The sequence below is a fragment of the Manacus candei genome, unplaced genomic scaffold (genome assembly GCF_025592945.1).
Source record: "Manacus candei isolate 608988 ecotype Guabito, Panama unplaced genomic scaffold, ASM2559294v1 h1tg000092l, whole genome shotgun sequence".
Lineage (NCBI taxonomy): Eukaryota > Metazoa > Chordata > Aves > Passeriformes > Pipridae > Manacus > Manacus candei.
In genome coordinates, this window is record NW_026138140.1 from 1,216,275 (window position 1) to 1,236,827 (window position 20,553).

Here is a 20,553-nt window from a genome sequence, read left to right on the forward strand (position 1 = left end):
CTCATGTAAAACAAAACCTCTACAGATGGCCTCTGGGCATGTTTTCCTTTCCCCTTGCTGTGCCCAGCCTCAGACAGTCTGTGGACATGCTTAGCCTTCAGTAGCTGTCAGTGAAGCCAGTGAGAGCTGTATTATGGATGTAAATTCTCACAGCACTAAACTTTCTGGAAGCCTCTAACATCTCACTGCAGGCCTCCAAAAACTGGTGGTCTGATTTGCCTTATATCCCCTGATTATGAAGCCTGATAAAGAGCACCTTAATGAAGTGCTTGGGCAAAAATGTGAACGGATCGGTGTGAGTGCAGGAATGGTGTGGAAGCCACGGAACAATACACTGGGTATGGAGAGGAGCTGTCGGAATCCTGGATAACTGCTCACTGGCAGGCCTGTGAACTGAGACATGGAACCTTGGGAAAAAATTCTGTATTTAAGCCTAGGTGCAGAGATGCTGAATGGCTGAGCTAGCCTTCATTCTGGCTTTCATCTCAAATACTGACTGAACTGTTGTATCACCTTTCAATATTCTAAAGACAATATACAGGTTTAGCAGAAAAAGCAGCCGAGCTGTAATGACATGTTACCCCGACTAAAATGCTCTACGTCATTTTTCCCATTGCATCTTTTTATTTTGGATTGTATTAGGTTGATTAACATATCTGCCCACTTCAGCAAAAACACACTTCATCGCTTGCCGTGGACCCTCTTCTGCAGCAACCTGCTTCCTGGTCTCCATGAAAATGAACTCCGGGAAAACGGCTGGATCAGCTCCCCCAGGATGTTCACGTGAGCTGTTTTACTTTATATAGCTCTTTCATATGGGAACTGGCACGTCACCATCTCTAACTTGGGAGGGTATTTACAGCACCTGTTAATTCATCGACTGGTGGTGTTACAGCACTGAGCTTCAGTGTCACGTGGCAAGCCTTGCACAGGGGGAGAGGGTGACTCACTCCTTCCTAGAGAAGCCCCTGAGCTCTGTGATAGCTCCAGCTGGGGAACTGTATGGCAAACAGGACATGCACTATGTGAATGCAAACTTGCAACTTAAAAAGATCAACTGCTTTGGCAGCTTCTAACCACAGTTGAATATTTCAAATAACAAAGGGCTTAACAATGTCTTGTATGTCATGTGGCCCACCATGGGAGAAATGCCTCTTAATTGGAATTAGGAGTACAGATCTTGCTCTAGATAGACTTTAAGAGAAATCTGACAGAAAGAAGATTTGGTTTCCCAGAATGAGCAATTAGTTGTCCTTGACCAGTATAGCAGAGAAAATTTTATTTGCAGACTTCTTCTTTGAGATTGGAACTGAGAGCATGATTAAAAAAATAAATCCAGTCCTGATTTAAAACACAAGCGAAAGCTATGTGAAAGAAACTATAAATCCACTAAAACACCAGTAAACAATCTTCTGCTCCACGAAGCAGGCAACCACAGACACACAAATCCCAACACCCAACCAATCACCAAACACACACTCTTCCTTGCTAATAGAAGTGGAGCGCAGGAGCGAGGTAGAGTCAGACCTTGCACATCCCTTAATAAATCAGTTAATAAATCTGGCAAAAAAGAGTAGGATGGGAACAGACAGGCGAAGGGCTAAGGATATACCCAAGTAGCTGGTGTTTCCCTCCTGCCCCCACCAGCTGCTCTGTGATGTGCTTACCGGAATCCCTAGAGCTTTTAGAATATTCATTTTACACATCGGGCAGGTACGATGGTCTAGCAGCCAGGGATCCACACAGGACTTGTGGAAAAGATGCCTGCAAGGAAAACCAGGATATCTTAATTCAAATGCACCACAGCACGATTTACCACTTAGTACCAGATGATTCTGAATTCAGTAAAGAGTTTGCAGTTTGTGACCTCTCTAAAGACTGCAAAACTAGATCCTATGCACACAAGACTAAGATTGTTCCTTCAGAATCTCAAGCACAAGTGCACATTTAAGTGTGTTTGGAATAGAAGACATGCATAATTAGAGAAATAGGGAAAATACACAAAATGCATCAGCAAACCCCATATTCTTTAAACATTAAAGGCTGTCAGTAAACAAAAGCTGCTTGCTGGTAAAGGTAAAAATCATGCTAGTATTTCTTGATGTTTCTACAAACTCGATTACACCTGATAACTTAAATGTGAAGCCATTGAGCATAGTATTTTTCAGGATAGAGGCACAGGCAAATAAACTTGAGTTAAAAAAAAAGATACTTTTCATTTAAACAGAAAAGCCAGCATGAAGCTTAACACATTCTCCCTGACTTTCCTGCTCTTTAGAAGCTGCCCATCAGAGAGACTTCCTACACAATGCCAGCCCTGAAGGAGTTGTTGCTAATACTGTTCTAGGTCTGAAGTGACTGCCAAGCAGCTACCTGAGCCTTGTAGCTGCTGTGCACCCCTTTTTTTAGACACTATTCAGGTGGAGGAGCTGAAAGTTTCTTCTCTAGCATTGCCTGACACAAACTGATATTGATATTATTAAATATCAATATTGATATCACTAAATATGGATTATATTAAATATAGATATATTCAGTGCTTGAACCTGACTGACAGATTGCATTCTCTCCTGTGAGCATATTCTGTTACTAGGAATACTAGGAAACGTTTCTTCACCAAAAGGGTGGTCAGACATGGGAACAGGTTGCCTAGGGAAGTGGTGGAATCACCATCCCTGAAGATATCTAAAAGAGTTGTGGATGTGGCACTTTGGGAACATGGTTAAGTGGTGGACTTTGCAGTGCTGGCTTATGTTTGGACTTGATACCTTACAGGTCTTTTGCAACCTAAACAATTCTGATTCTAAGGCTCTGCCTGGACCGTGGCACATACCAGCCTCTACAAGGAAATGCCATCTCTGAGAAAGCCAGAATCACTTAATGTACCAAAATAACGTTAAATATTTAAGTCCTACTTATTCAGCTGAAGGGGTCAGCAGAAGTATTATGGCACAGCTCCTCTCACACAACAGGATGCACTTTCAGCTTGATGGAAGATACTGAAGTGCACTTTCACAATACTGGTTTGTAACCCCAGCTCTTACTAAGATGCTACTGGCCAACAGAGCAGCTGTTTGGCTTCTGAGAGGACTGCAGTCCTAAGTAATACTAGAAATTCAAAGTCAAAACTGTGTGAAATCTCATAATCTTATTCTTTTCACTACAGTGTTTTTACTCACTACTTCTAGAAAAAAAAAGGATCCTTTGTGAATCAGAGCTACATTGCACATTATCACATTCCTGTGCTTGGTATCACTTCACACAACCATGGGAAAGGGCAAATCTGTTCTTGGGAGTTTGATCCAGTCTAATTATATGAGTTGGCTGCAATACTGAACTTGGTCAAACCTCGTCTGACCCTGTTTGTCAACATGATTTAATGCAAATGAGGCATCGTGAAGTTTAAACTTGAAGTTTAAATCACTTCTTTACTAAGGCTACTAAAGATCAGAGCTGTCCTTCCAAACAAGACCTGACTTAATGGATAACAACACAGTGAACCAGATTTTGGTCTCTGTCCTGCTTAAGAATTCCTTCCTTTTATCTTAGGAGGGACATATTCAGCACATCATCAGATAAGCATTCTGAGTAGGGGAAAGCACACAGTTCTCAGGATGTGTAATTTTACATTTAAAAAAGTCTGACCAACAGAATTTCTTGGGTGTGTTAATTCACAGAGGGTACTGAAAGTCTTGCCTTTCTGCTATTTGAAATAATTATGAAATTCTTGATAGTGATTGGTTTTCTTTAACTATATAATCAAATTAATAAACAAACACGTTTATTGGCAAACATCTGAAGCATGTCTGTGCCAAAATAATCCACACATTTACAAAATCTGAGATAATTATTCTCTCAGAAAAAACTCCAGATTTACAAAATCTGTTTTGGATTAAAAAAAGCATAATTTCTATTAAGACATTTTACCATAGACTAGAAAATTCCTTTTTGTTTTCAAGTTCCAGCTTTGAGAGCCTCAGTCAAACTGGGGTTCATTTTGCAGAATTCTGTGATGTTTGTTCATCACAAAAGCTTGGAACTTTTGTGACTTAAAGACTTCAAAAACTGCAGTTCAGTGCTCCTGAAGTTGGCTTCAAAAACAATATTCTAAAATAAGTCCTAACAATGCCAAGCAATTTAAATACATGACAGATTGTGTCACTTTGCAATTCTCAATACTAATGTAGCACAGTCTATTATGAATCTACTAATTTCAGATTTAGTATGCACAACAGAAGGAACTCGATTTGACAGAAATCTATAGAAAAATGGAATGTTATTGAAAATCAGATAAAGATTTGCCTTTTAAAATTTTTGTACTGCATTATACAATTAGAGCTTTCATAATATCTATTTTGAACATGTAAACATTTGTGAAGAGAAGCACGGGGGCAGGCTTTGCAGATTTGGATTTGAAACTTTATTTTCTTTGTTATTAGCTATAGTACTATGTACATACACACTTATGGCTTTTAACAAATTGTCAATTGCTTGATGTCCTGATCAGTCCATTACCCAAATTCAAGGAGCACAAGGTAAGATGAGAGAGCAACTGCAGTATTTCACCATCACATGGTAAGATAAAGACATAAAGAGACCAACTGCAACAAAAATCCTTCTCCCTCTGCAGTTCTGGCTGATGCAAGTTTTAAATGGAAGGAGAAGACAGAGGCAGCACGGATGAGTTCAGAAGTAATGACCCATACAAGGAGACACTAAGAGAGAGATGTTCCAGGCACAGGCTTGGGATATGGCTTTGACAATCAAAGTCAAACCTGGAAAAGAAACCCTGGGTTTTTTTCTCTATTGTGTGCAACCACATGTATTGCAAAACTGTGTTGATTGGGATGGGTTGAAAAGTTTCTCAAAAGAACTGTAATTGATTAGTTGACAGAGAGGAAGGCGAGGAGATGTTGCAACAACGTCATACAAAAAGGCTTTGATGAGGGGAAAGGAAACAACTGCTCTTCCCTCTCCTAGGGATAAGAGGCACAATGATGAGTTTAAACTGCAGCAAGTGAGATCCAGGCTACACAATAAGAAAGGCTTCACCACAGTCAGGGTAACAAAGCACTGCAATAAATTATCAGGGGAATTTGCAGAGTCTTCATCCCGGGAGACTGCAGAGTGTGTTGGAAAAAGCTCCCAAGAACGACACGTGCGTGCCAGAGTCCCTGTGCTGTTCCAGAGGTGGCAGCCTCCTGGGATCCCTCCTGTACTCTTCTGTGACTGCACACGGCTCACAGAGCACAAAGAAAAAGAACCTCAGAATCCCAGAGCACTCCATTTACTATTATCTAAATAGCACTTCATGTTTTTTAAACTGGTGATTACTTTTGTTTGAAATGTATTTACACTTTCTTTCAAGCTGCAATTTTAATCACCCAAGAAAAAAAAGTCATGTTGAGCTCAGCCCCAAATTACAATGATGACTGTAGTAAAACTATTGTAAAGCTTTCAGCTTGCCAACAGTTTTGAGAAGCTTTTTTTCCAGGTTAGGGGAAACTGTTCTCCTCCTGCCTTCTACTCCTAGTCTCATCTGTGCAGAGAGAGGTACATCCCTAGGGACCCTGAGTAAGAGAATCAGTTGCCTGGATTAGACATAGGGCTAAAGCAGGGGATTGAGAAGGGTTTTGATGAGAGACTGAGCAGCACTGTAGTATCCAACAAGATGGTTTGAGCTTTTAGGGGTGCATCCAGGGTATTATTTGTTTACTTTTGAGGTAAAAGGAAGGATAAAAGAAGATGATGATGAGGGTGAGAGGAAGGAATGAAAGGAAAGAATGTGTGCTATGAAATAATTTTCAAAGGAAGCTAATAAAAAGAGAAAGCAGGAGTGAAGCAGACTGAAATCACAGTTGTTCATAGAGTGAAGGTTCAGGGGAAGAGAACAAGCTGGAATGGGGTCAGAGAGTGTGTTTATTATTGAGAGAAATGAAACAGCCAAAAAAAAAGCTTATGAGGAACTCAGCAGAGATAATCTTGAAAGAAATGTCTTGCCTCTCTATAGAAGTTTAGTAGTTAGTAGAAGTTTAGTAAAAGGCATACGCTGGAGGCAGCAGCACCAGTAACTTCTCCAAAGCTAGAGCAGAAAAGGCAACAGCATTTTGAAGCTGGAGATGGAGGAAAAGCAGAACGAACCAGGGCTGTGACAAGGATGTCACTCTGGGAACAATGAACTCGGTTACATTTGATCGTGTGTCAGTGCCCTCAAAGACAACTTCAGTGATGTTTGCTACCATTAAACATAAAACCAGCTTAAAGTCAACACTTTTTTTTTTTTTTTTCACCAAGTGTCACTCCTTATTTATTTAATACACTCTGCAGAGTGAAGTTTATTAATACAGTCAGTTGTGGGAGCTGCCTGAAGAGGACAGAGAGGAAGAAGCACAAGTTCACTAGAATTCTCCTCTGAGCTTTTCAGAGTGGGGTACATAACAACAGGCTATCCCAGTGCCAGCAGAAAAGAGGATTGTTTGGGGAAACAGCCTAAATCCTAGTAAACATGTAGCTATTTGACTTCAGAGCTCACCCACTGCAGTACCAGGAGGTGGACTTTTGGTACCAACTTCTTAGGAGATTCAGGCTCTTAAAAAGTCTTAAAGAGTCTTAAAGAGAAATCTCAAGACATACAGGGCTTTATACAGAGTGTGCCTGCCAGCAGTGGCTTTCCCAGTACTACCTAGAGCACAGGGCAGCACCTTTCATGTGCAACTCCTGGGGCATATTTTGCTTTGCAGATAAAACCTTCTACATCTCTGATAGAAACACCAAGGTTAGCCAGTACTGGTGTCATATGGTGCTGGCTTCTGTAAGCTTGGTGACATGCCAGCCTTTTATTAAACAGCAATCTAATGATGTTCCCACATTAAGAAACTGCACATGGTTTAACTGAGGATGCTGGAGGAAAAAAACTACAGAGTCTGTAGGTCTTTATCAAGATATAACACACTCCTACTCACTTCATAGACACAGAAATTAATCTTTTTTTTTCTTTTTTTTTTTAATGAGGAGACAAGACTGTCAACAGCAGAAAGAGTCAAGACTACCATTTCATGTTTCAGAAGTTCAAACACGTGAGAACACGCAAAACACTGCCCTCACAACTTGTGTAGCCGGAAAGCCAGGGGGTTGTGAAGTAGCTGATTGAGAAAGATGAGTTTTTATAATTCCAGACTGCTGAGGCTCAAACTGTGAGTATTTTACAAGACAGTTCTGCGGCTTCTACCCTTTCAGCGTGAGTCACTTTCTGGGCGACCTTTTAAGTCAGCCAAGAATTGAACACCACCTGTTAACTATGTGTTTCCTATCCACTCTGCTTGACTCAACACTGTGCATGACAAAGTCTTACTGAACTATGGGGTGACACACAAGTGAAAGCTAAAGCTTAGACATATTTTAGGATGTTGTATAACTACCTCCAAACACTGCCTGTCTCTAACATGCAAAATTTCCAAGCTTTATTCTGCTTCTATGCAAACAGGCTTGATGTCAAACCGAGGTCCATATTTTCTGGTAATTTCTCACTGTTCTGTATTTCTGCTTCACAAGATGATGTGTTTGTGTTTGTTTGCAAAACAAAAAAAGAGTTCACATGTGACTTGTCATTGTGGGGGATTTACAGTAGGTCAAATTTATGATTAATCTGTTGCTTTTTGTTTGCCACTTAGAGATGACAGTAAACAGATTTAATGAGTTGCATGAACTAACAGAAATGGACAGCTTGTAACATTCAAATATCTACTAGGGAACAACATAGCAGGAAAATAAACAAGTATTTTGGTTTCTCAAGCCAGTGAATATGATGCAGGAGAAGGAAGAAGCTCTATTAAAAAAATAAAAACCTCTGCTCTGCATGTACAGCACTTAAGATTCTTATATCTAGGGAAATCAAACACTTGCTGTTGCTCTCCTGGAGGAACCAGTGTTCCTAGGAAATTTCTTAAGAAATTGATTTCCTTAGAGGAATCCTTCATGTCACTTCACAGATGACAATACAACAGCACAAAGGTGAATACAGCTGTTAGGGGCGGCAGGAGGCTCTGCTCCTGTTTCACATCACTGGGATGTAAGTTCTGCACAGGGCATGCTCACACGAGGGGGGAAAAAGGAGAAAGAATACACTGAAAAGCTCTTCTTCTCACCTTGCTTTACTCTTTCTACTCAGTGTATCTCTTTTTATAACTGGAGATTTTTTTGACAAAAGTCAGCCCTTCCTCAGTGCCTGAACATGGCCCAGGACAGCAAAAGAAGTAGCTCTATGGGGAGCAGGAGCCTGCTCTATCCCTGTCTGCTGTGGCCAGGCCTCACCTTGAAGTCAGAAGCAAATTCTCCTAAGGCATTTATTCTGGACTGATTAAGAAAAAAAAGTGAGGAAAACAGAGGAATCAAAACCTTTAGCTTAAAAATCCTACCGAAGACCTTTGTAATAGGTCCAGATCAGACAAAATTTCTCACTGTTATACTAAACCCTCAAGGTCTCACCACCATTAATACCTGTTTCACTTCATGCTGAATAAAGAGGCATTTCAGATATCTTTAACAACAGATTTTGAATAGATCCAAATAACAAATTCATCCTTCCCTTTCCTCCCCCAGCTCTCAGGTAATCTCATCAGTGTGAAACTGTGAGAACAGAGACTGTCTTGAAGTAGAGAGATTATTAGAGCTAAAGCAACTTCAACTTACCTGCAAGGCAATATCCTGACAACATCATTGGGCTTGTAGCCTTCAATACAAACAGCACAGTTATCAAAGTCTGGTTCAGTTTCCTACAGGAGAGAGAACATTCATAATTTTCATTTTTTTTTTATTTTTGTTAGCTCATCTCTCTATACAAGAGCCTATGTGACAAAGTAAAACAGTCACTGAAGTAGATTGCAAATCCAGTAACTGCATTTCAAGACCAGCAAGTAATGTTTTCCAATATGTTTCCAGCTAGAAACCTGCACTGGGAAGCATGTAGATTTAGTTAGCATGGTTTAACTTCAAGGGTTTGTTGCATCTTTATTGAATCACCCTCTCTACTCCGTTCCCCACATAACTTGCTTACCAACGTTCCTCCTCCACCTGAAGGACACAGTAGCTAAATAAGCAATTGCCATTTCTGTTCTGCCTCATTGTCCCAGAGGTCTGAAAGAATCCTCAGCACTGAATTTCATTTAGTAACAAGCATTTTGAAAAATTACCTTGTCACCTTTCCTGATCGTTCTGACTTGCAGCTTGCTGATTGCTTTCTTTGCAGCATCTCCAAGCCGGCGCTGTAATACAAAATTTGATCTTACGAAAAGAGCAACTCTTCATGCAGAAACCATCACTTTTTCTCCCTACCCTTCTTAATAATTGCAAATGACTGTACATGGAACAGGAGAGTGTATAAATATAAACATAATAATTCATAATAAGACCACAGTAGGTGTTCTAGGCTTGCTGGTAACCCAGAGCAGATGAGGCCAAACTACTCTGATAGAGTTCCAGTGGAGATTGCATGTGAGCCCCTCCTGGCACTAAACTACAGCAGTGAGTACCAACAGATCTAACAAGTCAACTATTTGGGTATCCTACTTCTTCCCTCTCTTTTTTTAATGAGACTTCAAAAAAAAAAAATACTAGGCAGTAAGCAAAGTGAACACTGAACTTTATTTGTACATTGCTTCATTGCTAGTTCATGATCTTCAGCAAGATGTAAGACCTGAAAGTGAGCTGCTAATTTGTTAACCAGAAAAACTGTGAAAAGTCTCTCCTGTTCTTTTTTCCTGCAATACAGAGTTGCCTACTTTATAAAAGCAATGCAAAGTATAAAAATGAGGATAAAGCATCTGCAGTTTACTTGCAGGTAAAGCACTATATAGTCCTGCAGTAACATCCTATCCATACATAACCATTTGCTCATTCTTCCCCTTTCTATCTTTTCCTCCAGTGGACCATAAATTGGTTACCATGTGACATTTTTGACTGTTCTCCCATATTTCCAAAACACCATTACTGAGCTAACAGGGTCACAGCCACTCAGGATTAAAGTATGTAATAACAGCCTGATGCAAAACACCCTGTTCTCAGATGCTGAAGGTGGACGTGGCTGCCCCTTGCAAGAGGCTGTGATCATTGCAGGGCAGTCCATACAACCACTGCTCAGCGGTCCTGTGCTATGGAGCTTGTGCTGTATCAGTGCTCCAAGGACTTGGCTGCTCACTTGTGCTAACCCACCGACAAGGCCATCTGGAGACAGACTCACAGGCTGGAAAACTCTTTGAGAGGTCATGTACTCCCAACCGCCCCCTGCTCAAGGCTGGGTCAACTTCAAAGCCAGAGCTGTGTTCAGTCAAGTTTTGAATATCTCCAGGAAGGGAGATTTCACAACCCCTGTGCATAATTTGTTCCAGCGCTTAACCAATCTCAGTCTTTTTTCTTTTCTAAACATATTAATGGAATTTCCCTCGCTGTAATTTGTGACCATCAATGTGCACCTCCAAGATGAGGTTGATTCTGACTCCTCTCTGACCACCCGTTATGCAGTTGAAGGCTGGAAGCAGACTCTCTCCTCCTCCTCTGCTCCTCTCCCAGCTCAGCAAGCCAAGCTCCCTTCACCTCTCCTCAGATGCCATGTGCTCCTGTCCCCAGATCATAGTGGTGACCCTCCTCCTGGTCACTTCTCACTTTTTTCATGCCTCTGTCATACAGTTCCAGGCAGCAACACCTACTCCAGTGTCTTCTTGTCAGCTTTGTAACAGTTCATAATACAGCGCATCCCAATTCGCCACCACTTGAACTCTTCCGTTCACCTCCTCTCCCCATCCATGTTTCCAGCCATGTGTTGTTAGATAGGAAAGAGACTTAGGGCCTTTGGTGACTCAGAAGACATTCAACTTTCCTGGCTGGGAACACTGCCTGTGCTGGAGTTCAGAGGGACTGGTCAGCAGGAAGGGTTTCCAGCTGGAGGGGGTGAGAGCATGAAGCCAAAAATGGACGGAAGCTGGAGGTAGTTTGTAAGTTCAGGCCTAATCACCATACAGATATGACTAATAAATTACCACTTTGTTCTTCAGATTCAATTAAAATCACTGAATTAAATTTAGAGAGTAAGCTTATTGGATTGGAAAGACATGGAAGCTGACAAAATGCATGCAATATTGAAAGCAGAGAGCAATTTCAGATCTGGCTAAAGAGGTGAAAACAATCTTGGCTATCATATGAGATTTATATATGAGCTTCCCACAATAACTAATTATTGCATGTGAGGGAGTATCCTGCAGTTATACAACATCTCTTTCTGTGGTCCATTTTTCTCACAGTGTCCCTTAAATAAAGGGATCAGATGAGAGTTGGAAACATTTCTTGCCAGCTATTTGGTTCTTTAATGTAAATCAAAGACAGACTGATAATATACAGCAAGACAAGAGCCATTATGTCCTGTTTCAGAAATTGCTTGTGATTCCTTTTTATCATTATTATTACTTAAACTAATGAAATGTCTCAGTTCTTTTTTGCACGCACTTGAAGGGGAAAGGACAAGATTAAAAACTCATGTACATCTTTGATCTGCTCGTTTTCATGTTTGCTTTCTCTTATCTATCATAAATAGAAAAGTTCATGACTTACATGGGAATGAGAGTAATTTAGTTTTTCAAAGAACAGGAATATCTTGGAGTAAAGGCATACTTTCAAAGGATTCTCCCATTTGAATGCAAGGCATGCTATCAATAACCAATGATATCTCCTAAAAGTTAAGAGGCATTACAATAGTCTAAGGGTTTAAAGTGAGGCTTAGAGATTTACAATCATAAATCTCATAATCTCATTAGCATGGCTGCAACATTCAGTACTGGACTGGAAGGAGTCAAGCATATGAGATGCAGTGGTTTTATGGAAATGGGGATCCTAGTTAAAAATAAAGGACAGTAGCATGGAAAGCATCACTCATGTGCTCCTGAGAAAGTAAATGACCGTAAATGCTAGAGAAAAAGAATTACAGTAAGTTCTTCTCTCTTAATGTCCTTACTAAATATCACCTTTGCAAGGAGGAGATCACCTTGTGCAAAATGAAGTGTATCACTGGGACAAGGTCTCAGACACATCTCCTGTCCACATTTAAAATTTGCAGACTCCATTGTGGGAAGCATCTTCCCAAAACTGCTTCAAAGACTGATGTTTCTATTCAGTGGCCCAAAACTCTCAAAGTCACAGCCAGCAATCTTCCATCTCAAATAACTGCTCCACATGCTGACAGCCACATACTAAAGATTAACACAGGATGCAAGGAATCCTCCCAAACCCCAGTGAGATTGCTACTTGATTTGGCTTCCACTGTCCTGCCAAACTAATGAAGCCCACCTAGCTTCAAAATGACTTTGCAGAAACCTTCCTCTTAAAAAGAAGCCAGTGGAAAGAAATTACATGGAAGAAATATGGTAAAGAAGTCTGGCACTGGAACATCATCTCCTCACAAACAACAGCAAGAGAACTCTACTATTACTGGTGAAATATGAAATCTGACACACTGACAGGGTTGATTTTTTCTTTTTTGGTTGTTGTTAAGTCTGTGTCCTGGTTGCTACAGGGCTGTGACAGCAAGCCACATTCTGCTGAATTATCTCTGGCACTTGAATATTTTGTGATTTTGACTCTGTAATTGTCATATAATTTCAAACTACTTCTAATTAGCTCTGCAATGTGATGTTTCATGATGCAAACAATTCTCACGGTTTTTTACAAACTCTCTCATCTTCAGGAAGGCTCCAGGAACAAGCTGTTGAGGAAACAGATTGCCTATGCATTTCTTACACAAATCTATCCTCTTCATATCAAAAGGATTATTATCAGGGCAACATCTTGTTATGTCAGAAGAAAAAACGTTCATCCATATGAATATTACTACCTATCTTCTACTGCCACATGTACTGTACAGTTGTCTGTGCTAGAGGTACTCTTAAATATTAAATATATTAAAATAAAAATTGATACCTAACCATTTTGTAGCTGGTTCTTTGCTAGCTGCACTCATCGCTTTCCTGATGGACAACTAAATCAGTTCCTTTTGGATTTACTGCTTGCTCAGAAACTTATGCTGTGTGCAAGAATGGAAGAGGACCTGGAAAGGAGGGTCCCCATATATAATAGGACTAGACAAAGGTAGTAATGAGGCTCAACAAAAGGACACATGATGTTTTTCATGAAAGGAAGACACAGTTGCAATGAGTCAGCTTGGAAGAGGCAAAATGGAAGATGATTTAGGGAGACTTACAGTGACCAAGGAAAGATGTTCTAATATCTTGCCTTCATGTAACAGTGCAACACTTCTGCTTGGAGAGAACAGCTTTTTCTGCCAGTCATAGTTTGCAGACACGTTGTCCCATTCTCTCAGCACAGTACCCAGACTACTAACCCACAGGAGGCTAAACTGCCCCTTGTATCAAATTCAGTATCAGCCAAACCTCCAAAGCCCACGCCTGGCACAGGTTAGTGAAGAGATAGGCATAGGTTCTTATTTGACATAGAAAACATAGGGCCTCACAAGCCCTTGTTTTAAAAACTGTGTGACTTTAAATAATTCAGATGACAAAACTAATTTAAACACTTATTTTTAAATTATTTTAACGGAAGTCTAATAAATGAGTGACAGGTTTTTGAGAACAAGGCACTCAGTGTGCACAGTTAAAATTCATTGCACTGTGGGGTAGGAACTGACAGCACAACTTTCTCTCAACAGACCAGCTAGCTCCCCCTCCACCTCTGTTTATCCAAACACTTCAGCCTGTGGATACACTTTAGCCTGAACACATCAAATACAAATAGAAAGAAAGCATCTCTTCTAAAGTTAGTCAGCAATGAAGGTGCTTCCAACCCACGCTAGGCTCTCCAACAAGTAAGCACAACACCTTTATAGCAACAGACGTGTGCAAGTTATAATGCTAAAAGCTTTTGAGTGCAATGACTAAAGAACCTTGCTCCAGCAAAGCCACACAAACAGTTTTTCTTTGTATATATCTGAATATCCGAGGTATTACTGTAGAAATCTGTGATCCCATCTTTGTGCTATAAGAGAATATGTTAAAGAAAAAAAAGGCAGAACTTTACAGGGAACAGGGAGGAACCCTCATGGCAAGGCCAAGAGCAAGATGAGCTCTTCTGAACCACCTACATCATTATATTCCATAGCCAGGACTAAAAGAAACAAAACAAACAAGCCACAGCAATGCATTAACACAAATCATTGAGCTTTGTATATTGCTGCCATTTTTCATATGAAAAGAGTTAACAGAAAGATTAGAAGAGATGTCAGACAAATTGTATGATGAAAGGGTATTCTAGTTTGTCTCATATTATTGTGCAAAAGTGGCCAAAAAAAAAAATTCTTAGGAGGCATGCTTTCTTATTCTTCTGAAGAACAAAACTAGTAAAATATAAAAGTTATTAAAACCTCTCCACAGGACAACTGCTTGTGCACATGTTAGTCTCACTCAAACCTTGGAAAGAAAACACTGAAAAGAAAATTTGCTTGAACATATAAACCTATCAGTTCCAAACCTCACATTACCTGACTGAGCTTCTTATTTTGCTGAGTTTTATGTTTATGTATCTCTATTTAGATTGCTAATCGGCCTGTATAATTACTTGATTGAAAGCACACTTACACACACAAATTAGGCAGCCATGTGCTTTTGCAGACAAAGCATCTAAAAATTACAACAGCCATTACAGTCACAGCGAATCTGCTGCCAATGATGTTCAAAATCCAGCTGGGATAGTCTCATTCTTGCTATCCAAAATTTCAGACCGTATATTTAAAAGGAAAATATATTCTTTCTGTCTGTAAATACAGAGCAGCTGCACTCTATCTCAGAGGATGCCTGAATTTCAATGGGGGAGGGTAAGGGATTCCTATAATCAAGTATATGTTACAGAGTGTGCGGCTGTACTTTTCTCTACAAGATGATTATTAACACTCTCAGCTTTACCTTTTCTGCAGAATAAGCAAGGCAACCCTCCTGGCCCTGAAAGTAATTTATTGAGGGTTCAGAAACCTCTCTGAATTATAGTGCGTTTTTTCCCTGCATTAAAATGGTTATCTCCTCAGATTTCATACACTGATAACATTTTCTAGTGTACCATTAGAATGAAATGTAGAAGCCTCGGCTTTCCAGTTCTGCTGATGCTGAGATAGTTGTATCCAGACAAGAACAGATTAAATTTATTATTATCATTCCTATTATTATTCTCTGCTGAACTACCATAAAGATGGACAGTGCTTTATAAATTCAGGGCTCAGGACTCAGGGCGCATTCCCACTGCTGACTTCTCTCCAGCCCTATAGGCTTTGTATCTCTTTCAAGGAGTTTGGACAAGATGCCAAAACCAGTAGCAATAATAACATTTAATAGCATTGGTGGCTATCACTACAGCACTTATATGTTCAGTGATCATTGTCAAATGAAGAGGGACACGTTTGCTTTTCAAGCCCAAGACCCTTCTAAAGAAGTATGAAAATGAAAACACATTCTGTTCTTTCTTCACTTATTGTGAACCATTATTTCACACACAGACATTCACATATCTCTGTATTTTAGTCATCATTGTAATCTCAAGGGTTGTTGGTTATATACATTGCTATGTCACTTGGCTTTATGCACCAAAACAAGCTTTTCATGAATAAACATCATCAACTTTCTGTCTATTTCTTGTGTGTTTTGAATGGGAAAAACCTCCATAACATACACACATGATTAATTTTTTTCCTGAATCCCACCCATATGGACAGAAGTCTTGGCTTTTCCCAGATGCAGAAGTTTTTATATCTCTATTCTTTTCACTTTCTTGTGGGTTTTTTTTGTTGTTTTGGTTTGTCTGTTTTTCCACACGTTCATAACTTCCTCTACTTTTACTTCTAAGCTGAACCCCGCGGGGATCTTTTGGAAACACAAATCAGTGACTGCGGCCCTGCTCACCTGATTTCGGTCTCTGGCATTTGCGTAGCGGAATCTCTGGATGTAATAGAAGACCAGCCACGCCAGCGAGATGATCATCAGCACAATGAAGGAGATGGAGACGAACACCACAGAGGTCCGGCTGACGTACTTCTGCAGGTTGCGCGTCCCGATGGTTATGTACATCATCACAGTAATGTTCTTCTCCAGGAGGCTCACTATCTCTTTTCCTTTGGGTTCAGGAATCATTATTGCTACAACGTCTTCTAAACCTGTCAGACGGAGAGAGAAAAGGAACCTTTAAGGAAAACAAGGGATCACCAAAAGGCAGTCATAGAGTCACAGAATATCCTTGAGTTGGAAGGGACCCACAAGGATCACTGAAGTCCAACTCTTGGCCCTGCACAGGACCAACCCATGAATTCCACCAGGTATGTGAGTGTTGCCCCAACACTTCTTGAACTCTGTCAGGCTTGGTGCTGTAACCACTTCCCTGGGAAGCCTGTTCCAGTGCCCAACCACCCTCTAGGTGAAGAACCTTTTTCTAATATCTAACCTAAATCACCTCTGACACAACTTCATGCTGTTCCCTCAGATCCTGTCATCAGTCACCAGAGAAAAGAGATCAGTGCTGCCCCTCTGTTTCGCCTTATGAGGAAGTCGTAACTGCAGTGAGGTTTCCCTTCAGTTTTCTCTTCTCCAGGTTGAACAGACCAAGTGCCCTCAGCTGCTCCTCACACGGCTTCTCCTCAAGGCCGTTCGCCATCCTTGTTTCTCTCCTGTCAACACTCTCTAATAGCTTAATACCTTTCTTATATTGTGGTGCCTAAAACTGCCACAACATTCAAGGTGAGATGGCCCCAGTGCAGAGCAGAACAGGACAATCCTGTCCCTTGACTGGCTGGCGATGCTTTGCCTGATGCCCCCCAGGACATGGTTGGCCCTCCTGGCTGCCAGGGCACTGCTGACTCATATTCAACTTGCCATCAGCCAGGACCCCCAGGTCTCTTGCTGTGGCACTGCTTTCCAGCCTCTCATTCCCCAGTCTATACACAGTCAGGGTTGTCCCATCCCAGGTACAGAGTCTGCCACCTGCACTTGTTAAACTTCATACAGTTGGTGATTGCCTGGACCTCTAACTTGTCTAAATTTGTCAAAACAGTAACAAGAAAGCTGTGCTTTCTTCTGCTCTCCCCTCGTGCTTACCAAGAAGGAAGTCAGAAGACGGATCCGGTGAAGGTTTCAACCTAAACCATTACACAGTGTGTTTCTATACACTAGTCTTGGTGAGATACCTAAAATGTGTTTTATGGGTTGACATAAACACAGATTTCTAGCACTACTGAGGCTTATCAAGATGATATTGCTGTAAACACTGCAGAAAGGGAGCTGTGCTGCATCCAACATTCCATACACATTTATCACAGGCCACTTTGCAGGGTCATGAGTCTGTCAGAGAAGCCCCCTCCAAACTCTGCATTCAGATCAGAAATACTTTCAATCACAGATTCCCATACGGTTTCACAACCTGAGCACACCAAAGCATCACTGCCCTCACCCCAGGCTGGCAACAGGAGAAAGCTGCAGGGGCAAAAGAAGCTCAGCGTGTCCCCAGCAGCTCCCCACAGCCCGAGCCCACACAGACATTTGGGAGCCCTTGCTGGGAGCTGGACTCTCCAACTGATACAAGTTTAAAGTCAAGAGCCCTGTTTAATTCCACAAAGAAAATGCTATTGCAGCCCAGATAAACCTCTGACACAGTTTGCAGCATGGCCCCAACAAGGATGCAAGTCAGCGCAGCTGAGGCAGCAAAATCCCACTAATGGGATGAAGCAAGGACTTCCTACAGTCTTGCCAAGCCTTCTAAAGCCATGACCCTGTGAACAGGGCCCTCCACCAATCTATCCTCGACTCTGCACCAGTTTTCCTTTCCATGCAGCGTTGTTTGACTTTACTTGCGTCACACATTGCTGAAACAATTTTCTTTTCATAATTTTATGTCCCCCGTGTCCATGAAATACATGGTATGAAACGATTTGGGATTTAGCAGGTCGTTAAATGCTTTTTCCGGCCTTACAAATAAACTATCTCTAGTTCATGGTTTAATATTAGGGATATTCTGTTCTTTTACTTCATGAAACAAGCATGTAGACTATTTTTACACCTAAACTGTGTTTTGCAATAGTCAAATCCTGAATTGCACAAAGCAGCTAAGGACAAACAGGATGTATCGTAATGTAGAAACATGCTAGAAACAACAGCATATTAACTGATCACAAACTGGCACTTGGAAAGCTACAAACTGGGGGTGTCTGAAGCCAGAGAGCAATGCTGGGGTGGGATTTCAGAATTTCAGCTGAAATTCCAGGAAATCAGCCAGCATGTTGTTAATCCCATGGCTATCTGTATTTTGACTGTGGCAGGAGGAGAAAGCTCTGCCTGTGTCGGGACATTTGTGGAGGTGGGAAGGGATCACTCAGCCACAAATGGAGGTTGTGAGAGGGAGATCTTCATTTCCAGCAGCATCCCCCTCCCTCCAAGCTGGTATCCAACATGAGCTTCACCAGGGCAGCACTGTGTTCTAGTCTTCATGGCCCAGCTCAGACATTTCTTCACTAAAAACCCTGTGAGGTAGAAACCAGATTTTCAAATGTATTTGGATGCTACAGATCAGGAGGTGTTTAGCAGGACTTAGGATATACAAAAGCAGACAGGGGTGGTGTTCAGTAGAAAACACTAATTGTGGGGGAAACTATAAAATTCTGCTGGGTGCCTGGAGGTACTGAAATAGCTGTGACAGACTGCTGCTACTCACACACAAAACCTGCTGCAAAGCTGGGAACTGAACCCTCCTCTCTCAAGTCTTGGAGTAGAAGTGCAAACACCACCACTCTTCCTCTTGTGAGACTTTCCACCGTAACACTTTCCTGATTATGAACAGGTCTGTCAATGAATAGGGGGAAATCAATAGTCTGGCCAAGTCAACAGTTTTAGATATCCACGGTCAGAAACTTTACCTTTCTGCTGATAATTTTGCATAAAGCATTAATAATTTTCAGCTATTTACCTTTTTTTTTTTTTCTAGCAAGAATCCACCTTTACAGTAGCTTGCAACTCTTTTGATCCCTGTTTATTACAAAAGGCTAATGCAAACATTACCCTAACAGCTTAAGGAGAATTTGCCAAGTCTCAAAGTGGCTGAGAAGGGCACTGGTACCACGCCAGTAATTTTCCTGCAGTCAATAAGACAAATTGTCTGGAGCAGTGCTTAGCTGTCCACATGGGTTCCTTTGTTCTTTTCCCTTCTTCAAAGGAAATAAATTTTAAGTTCACTCTACAAGAATACAAAAGCAACAACCTCACACATACCCAAAAAGAAACCACAGTGAAAAATTCTGCAGCCAAAAATACTGAAATGAATTTATTCAACTGTTCTCAAAACCCACCATTCAGACCCACTGACTTGTCCAGTACAGACCTTTAAAATCATCTTCAATACAATTTGGGACACTGTATGAATATTACCTGATAGTCTTTAAAAATGGAGACACAGAAAACCCCTTTTTCAGTAGAAAATATAGGTACTATCTAAACTGTTTAATTATCTTGAATCTGCATTTCTTGAAAAACTTTAACAACATGTTTAATTCTGTTTTATTATGGTTAATATAGCTTTAATATATTTCTGGAGATGTGAGATGCTGCAAGTAAATAATCATATTCATTTGCTCAATTCTGAAATTGGTATTTTTGTAATACTAAAACAAGCACCCCACAGTAACATCCTACCTTTGTCTAAGAGCAAAGTAATTAAAAAGAGGGAGAAAAAACTGCGTGATCTCCTGCACAGATTTAACCTCGTTCCTGTTTTTCATCACCTGCCCTTTCTGATTAAGCAACAGTGCAGCTTTCTGGCTGTGGTTCATGGTGGAAACATAACTGGCTCTGAACAGGAGTGCAGCCGCACGCCTCCCTTCTCTGCTCTGTCCTCCTCACCTCTGACAGGGAGTGGGCCTCCCAGCCTCTGCCACCTTGAGCTTAGGGCCTTTTAAGATCCTTTAAAACACACAGGACACAAAGCAAATTGCCATGGATATATACTAAATAAAACTGTGTTTCAAAATGCAAAGCAGAAGACACAGTCATTGCAAGAGGAAAGCAGCTGCTTTTATTTACTGGAGTATATCAATTTCAGGCATTTTACTAAGTTTATGATCATTTTTCCAGGGCATTATAGAGAATGCTATTTATCAATCATATCATCAAGCTATGTTTTTAATCTCATCTATGCTCAATACTGGGATGGAAAGAAATTTAAAAAAAGTAATAGATTTGTCTTTTCTCCCTTATATAACAAAATGTTTGTATTATCTTAGTTTCATACGAGAAGCTCTAACATACATTAAAAGCATACAAATTAAAGAAGGGAAATAATGCCATGAGACATCAGTGTTAGAGATTCATTTTTATGCCCAAGTACACATTTGCTCAACAGAGTCCAAAAAGAGAAAGTATCTGGTAACATGTGCTGATGATTCTCTGGTGAGGTAAATGCTACCAATGCCTTTCATTAAACACACCCACAGTGGGAACTGCATTTTGTGGCCCTCTGGTTCCCTAACACGTTTCTTTT

General features: G+C 40.8%; 1 protein-coding gene across 1 annotated transcript in view; it reads right to left on the reverse strand.

Moving 5' to 3' along the window:
- Positions 1–20,553, reverse strand: part of RNF150 (ring finger protein 150) — a 119,298-nt gene that overhangs the window by 34,444 nt on the left and 64,301 nt on the right. Inside the window, exons 2-5 of the mRNA XM_051768149.1 lie at positions 15,942–16,192; positions 9,189–9,260; positions 8,689–8,771; positions 1,668–1,764 (exon numbers count right to left, since the gene is read on the reverse strand). Of these exons, the coding sequence (XP_051624109.1) occupies positions 1,668–1,764; positions 8,689–8,771; positions 9,189–9,260; positions 15,942–16,192 (503 nt within the window). The remainder of the gene's footprint in view (positions 1–1,667; positions 1,765–8,688; positions 8,772–9,188; positions 9,261–15,941; positions 16,193–20,553) is intronic.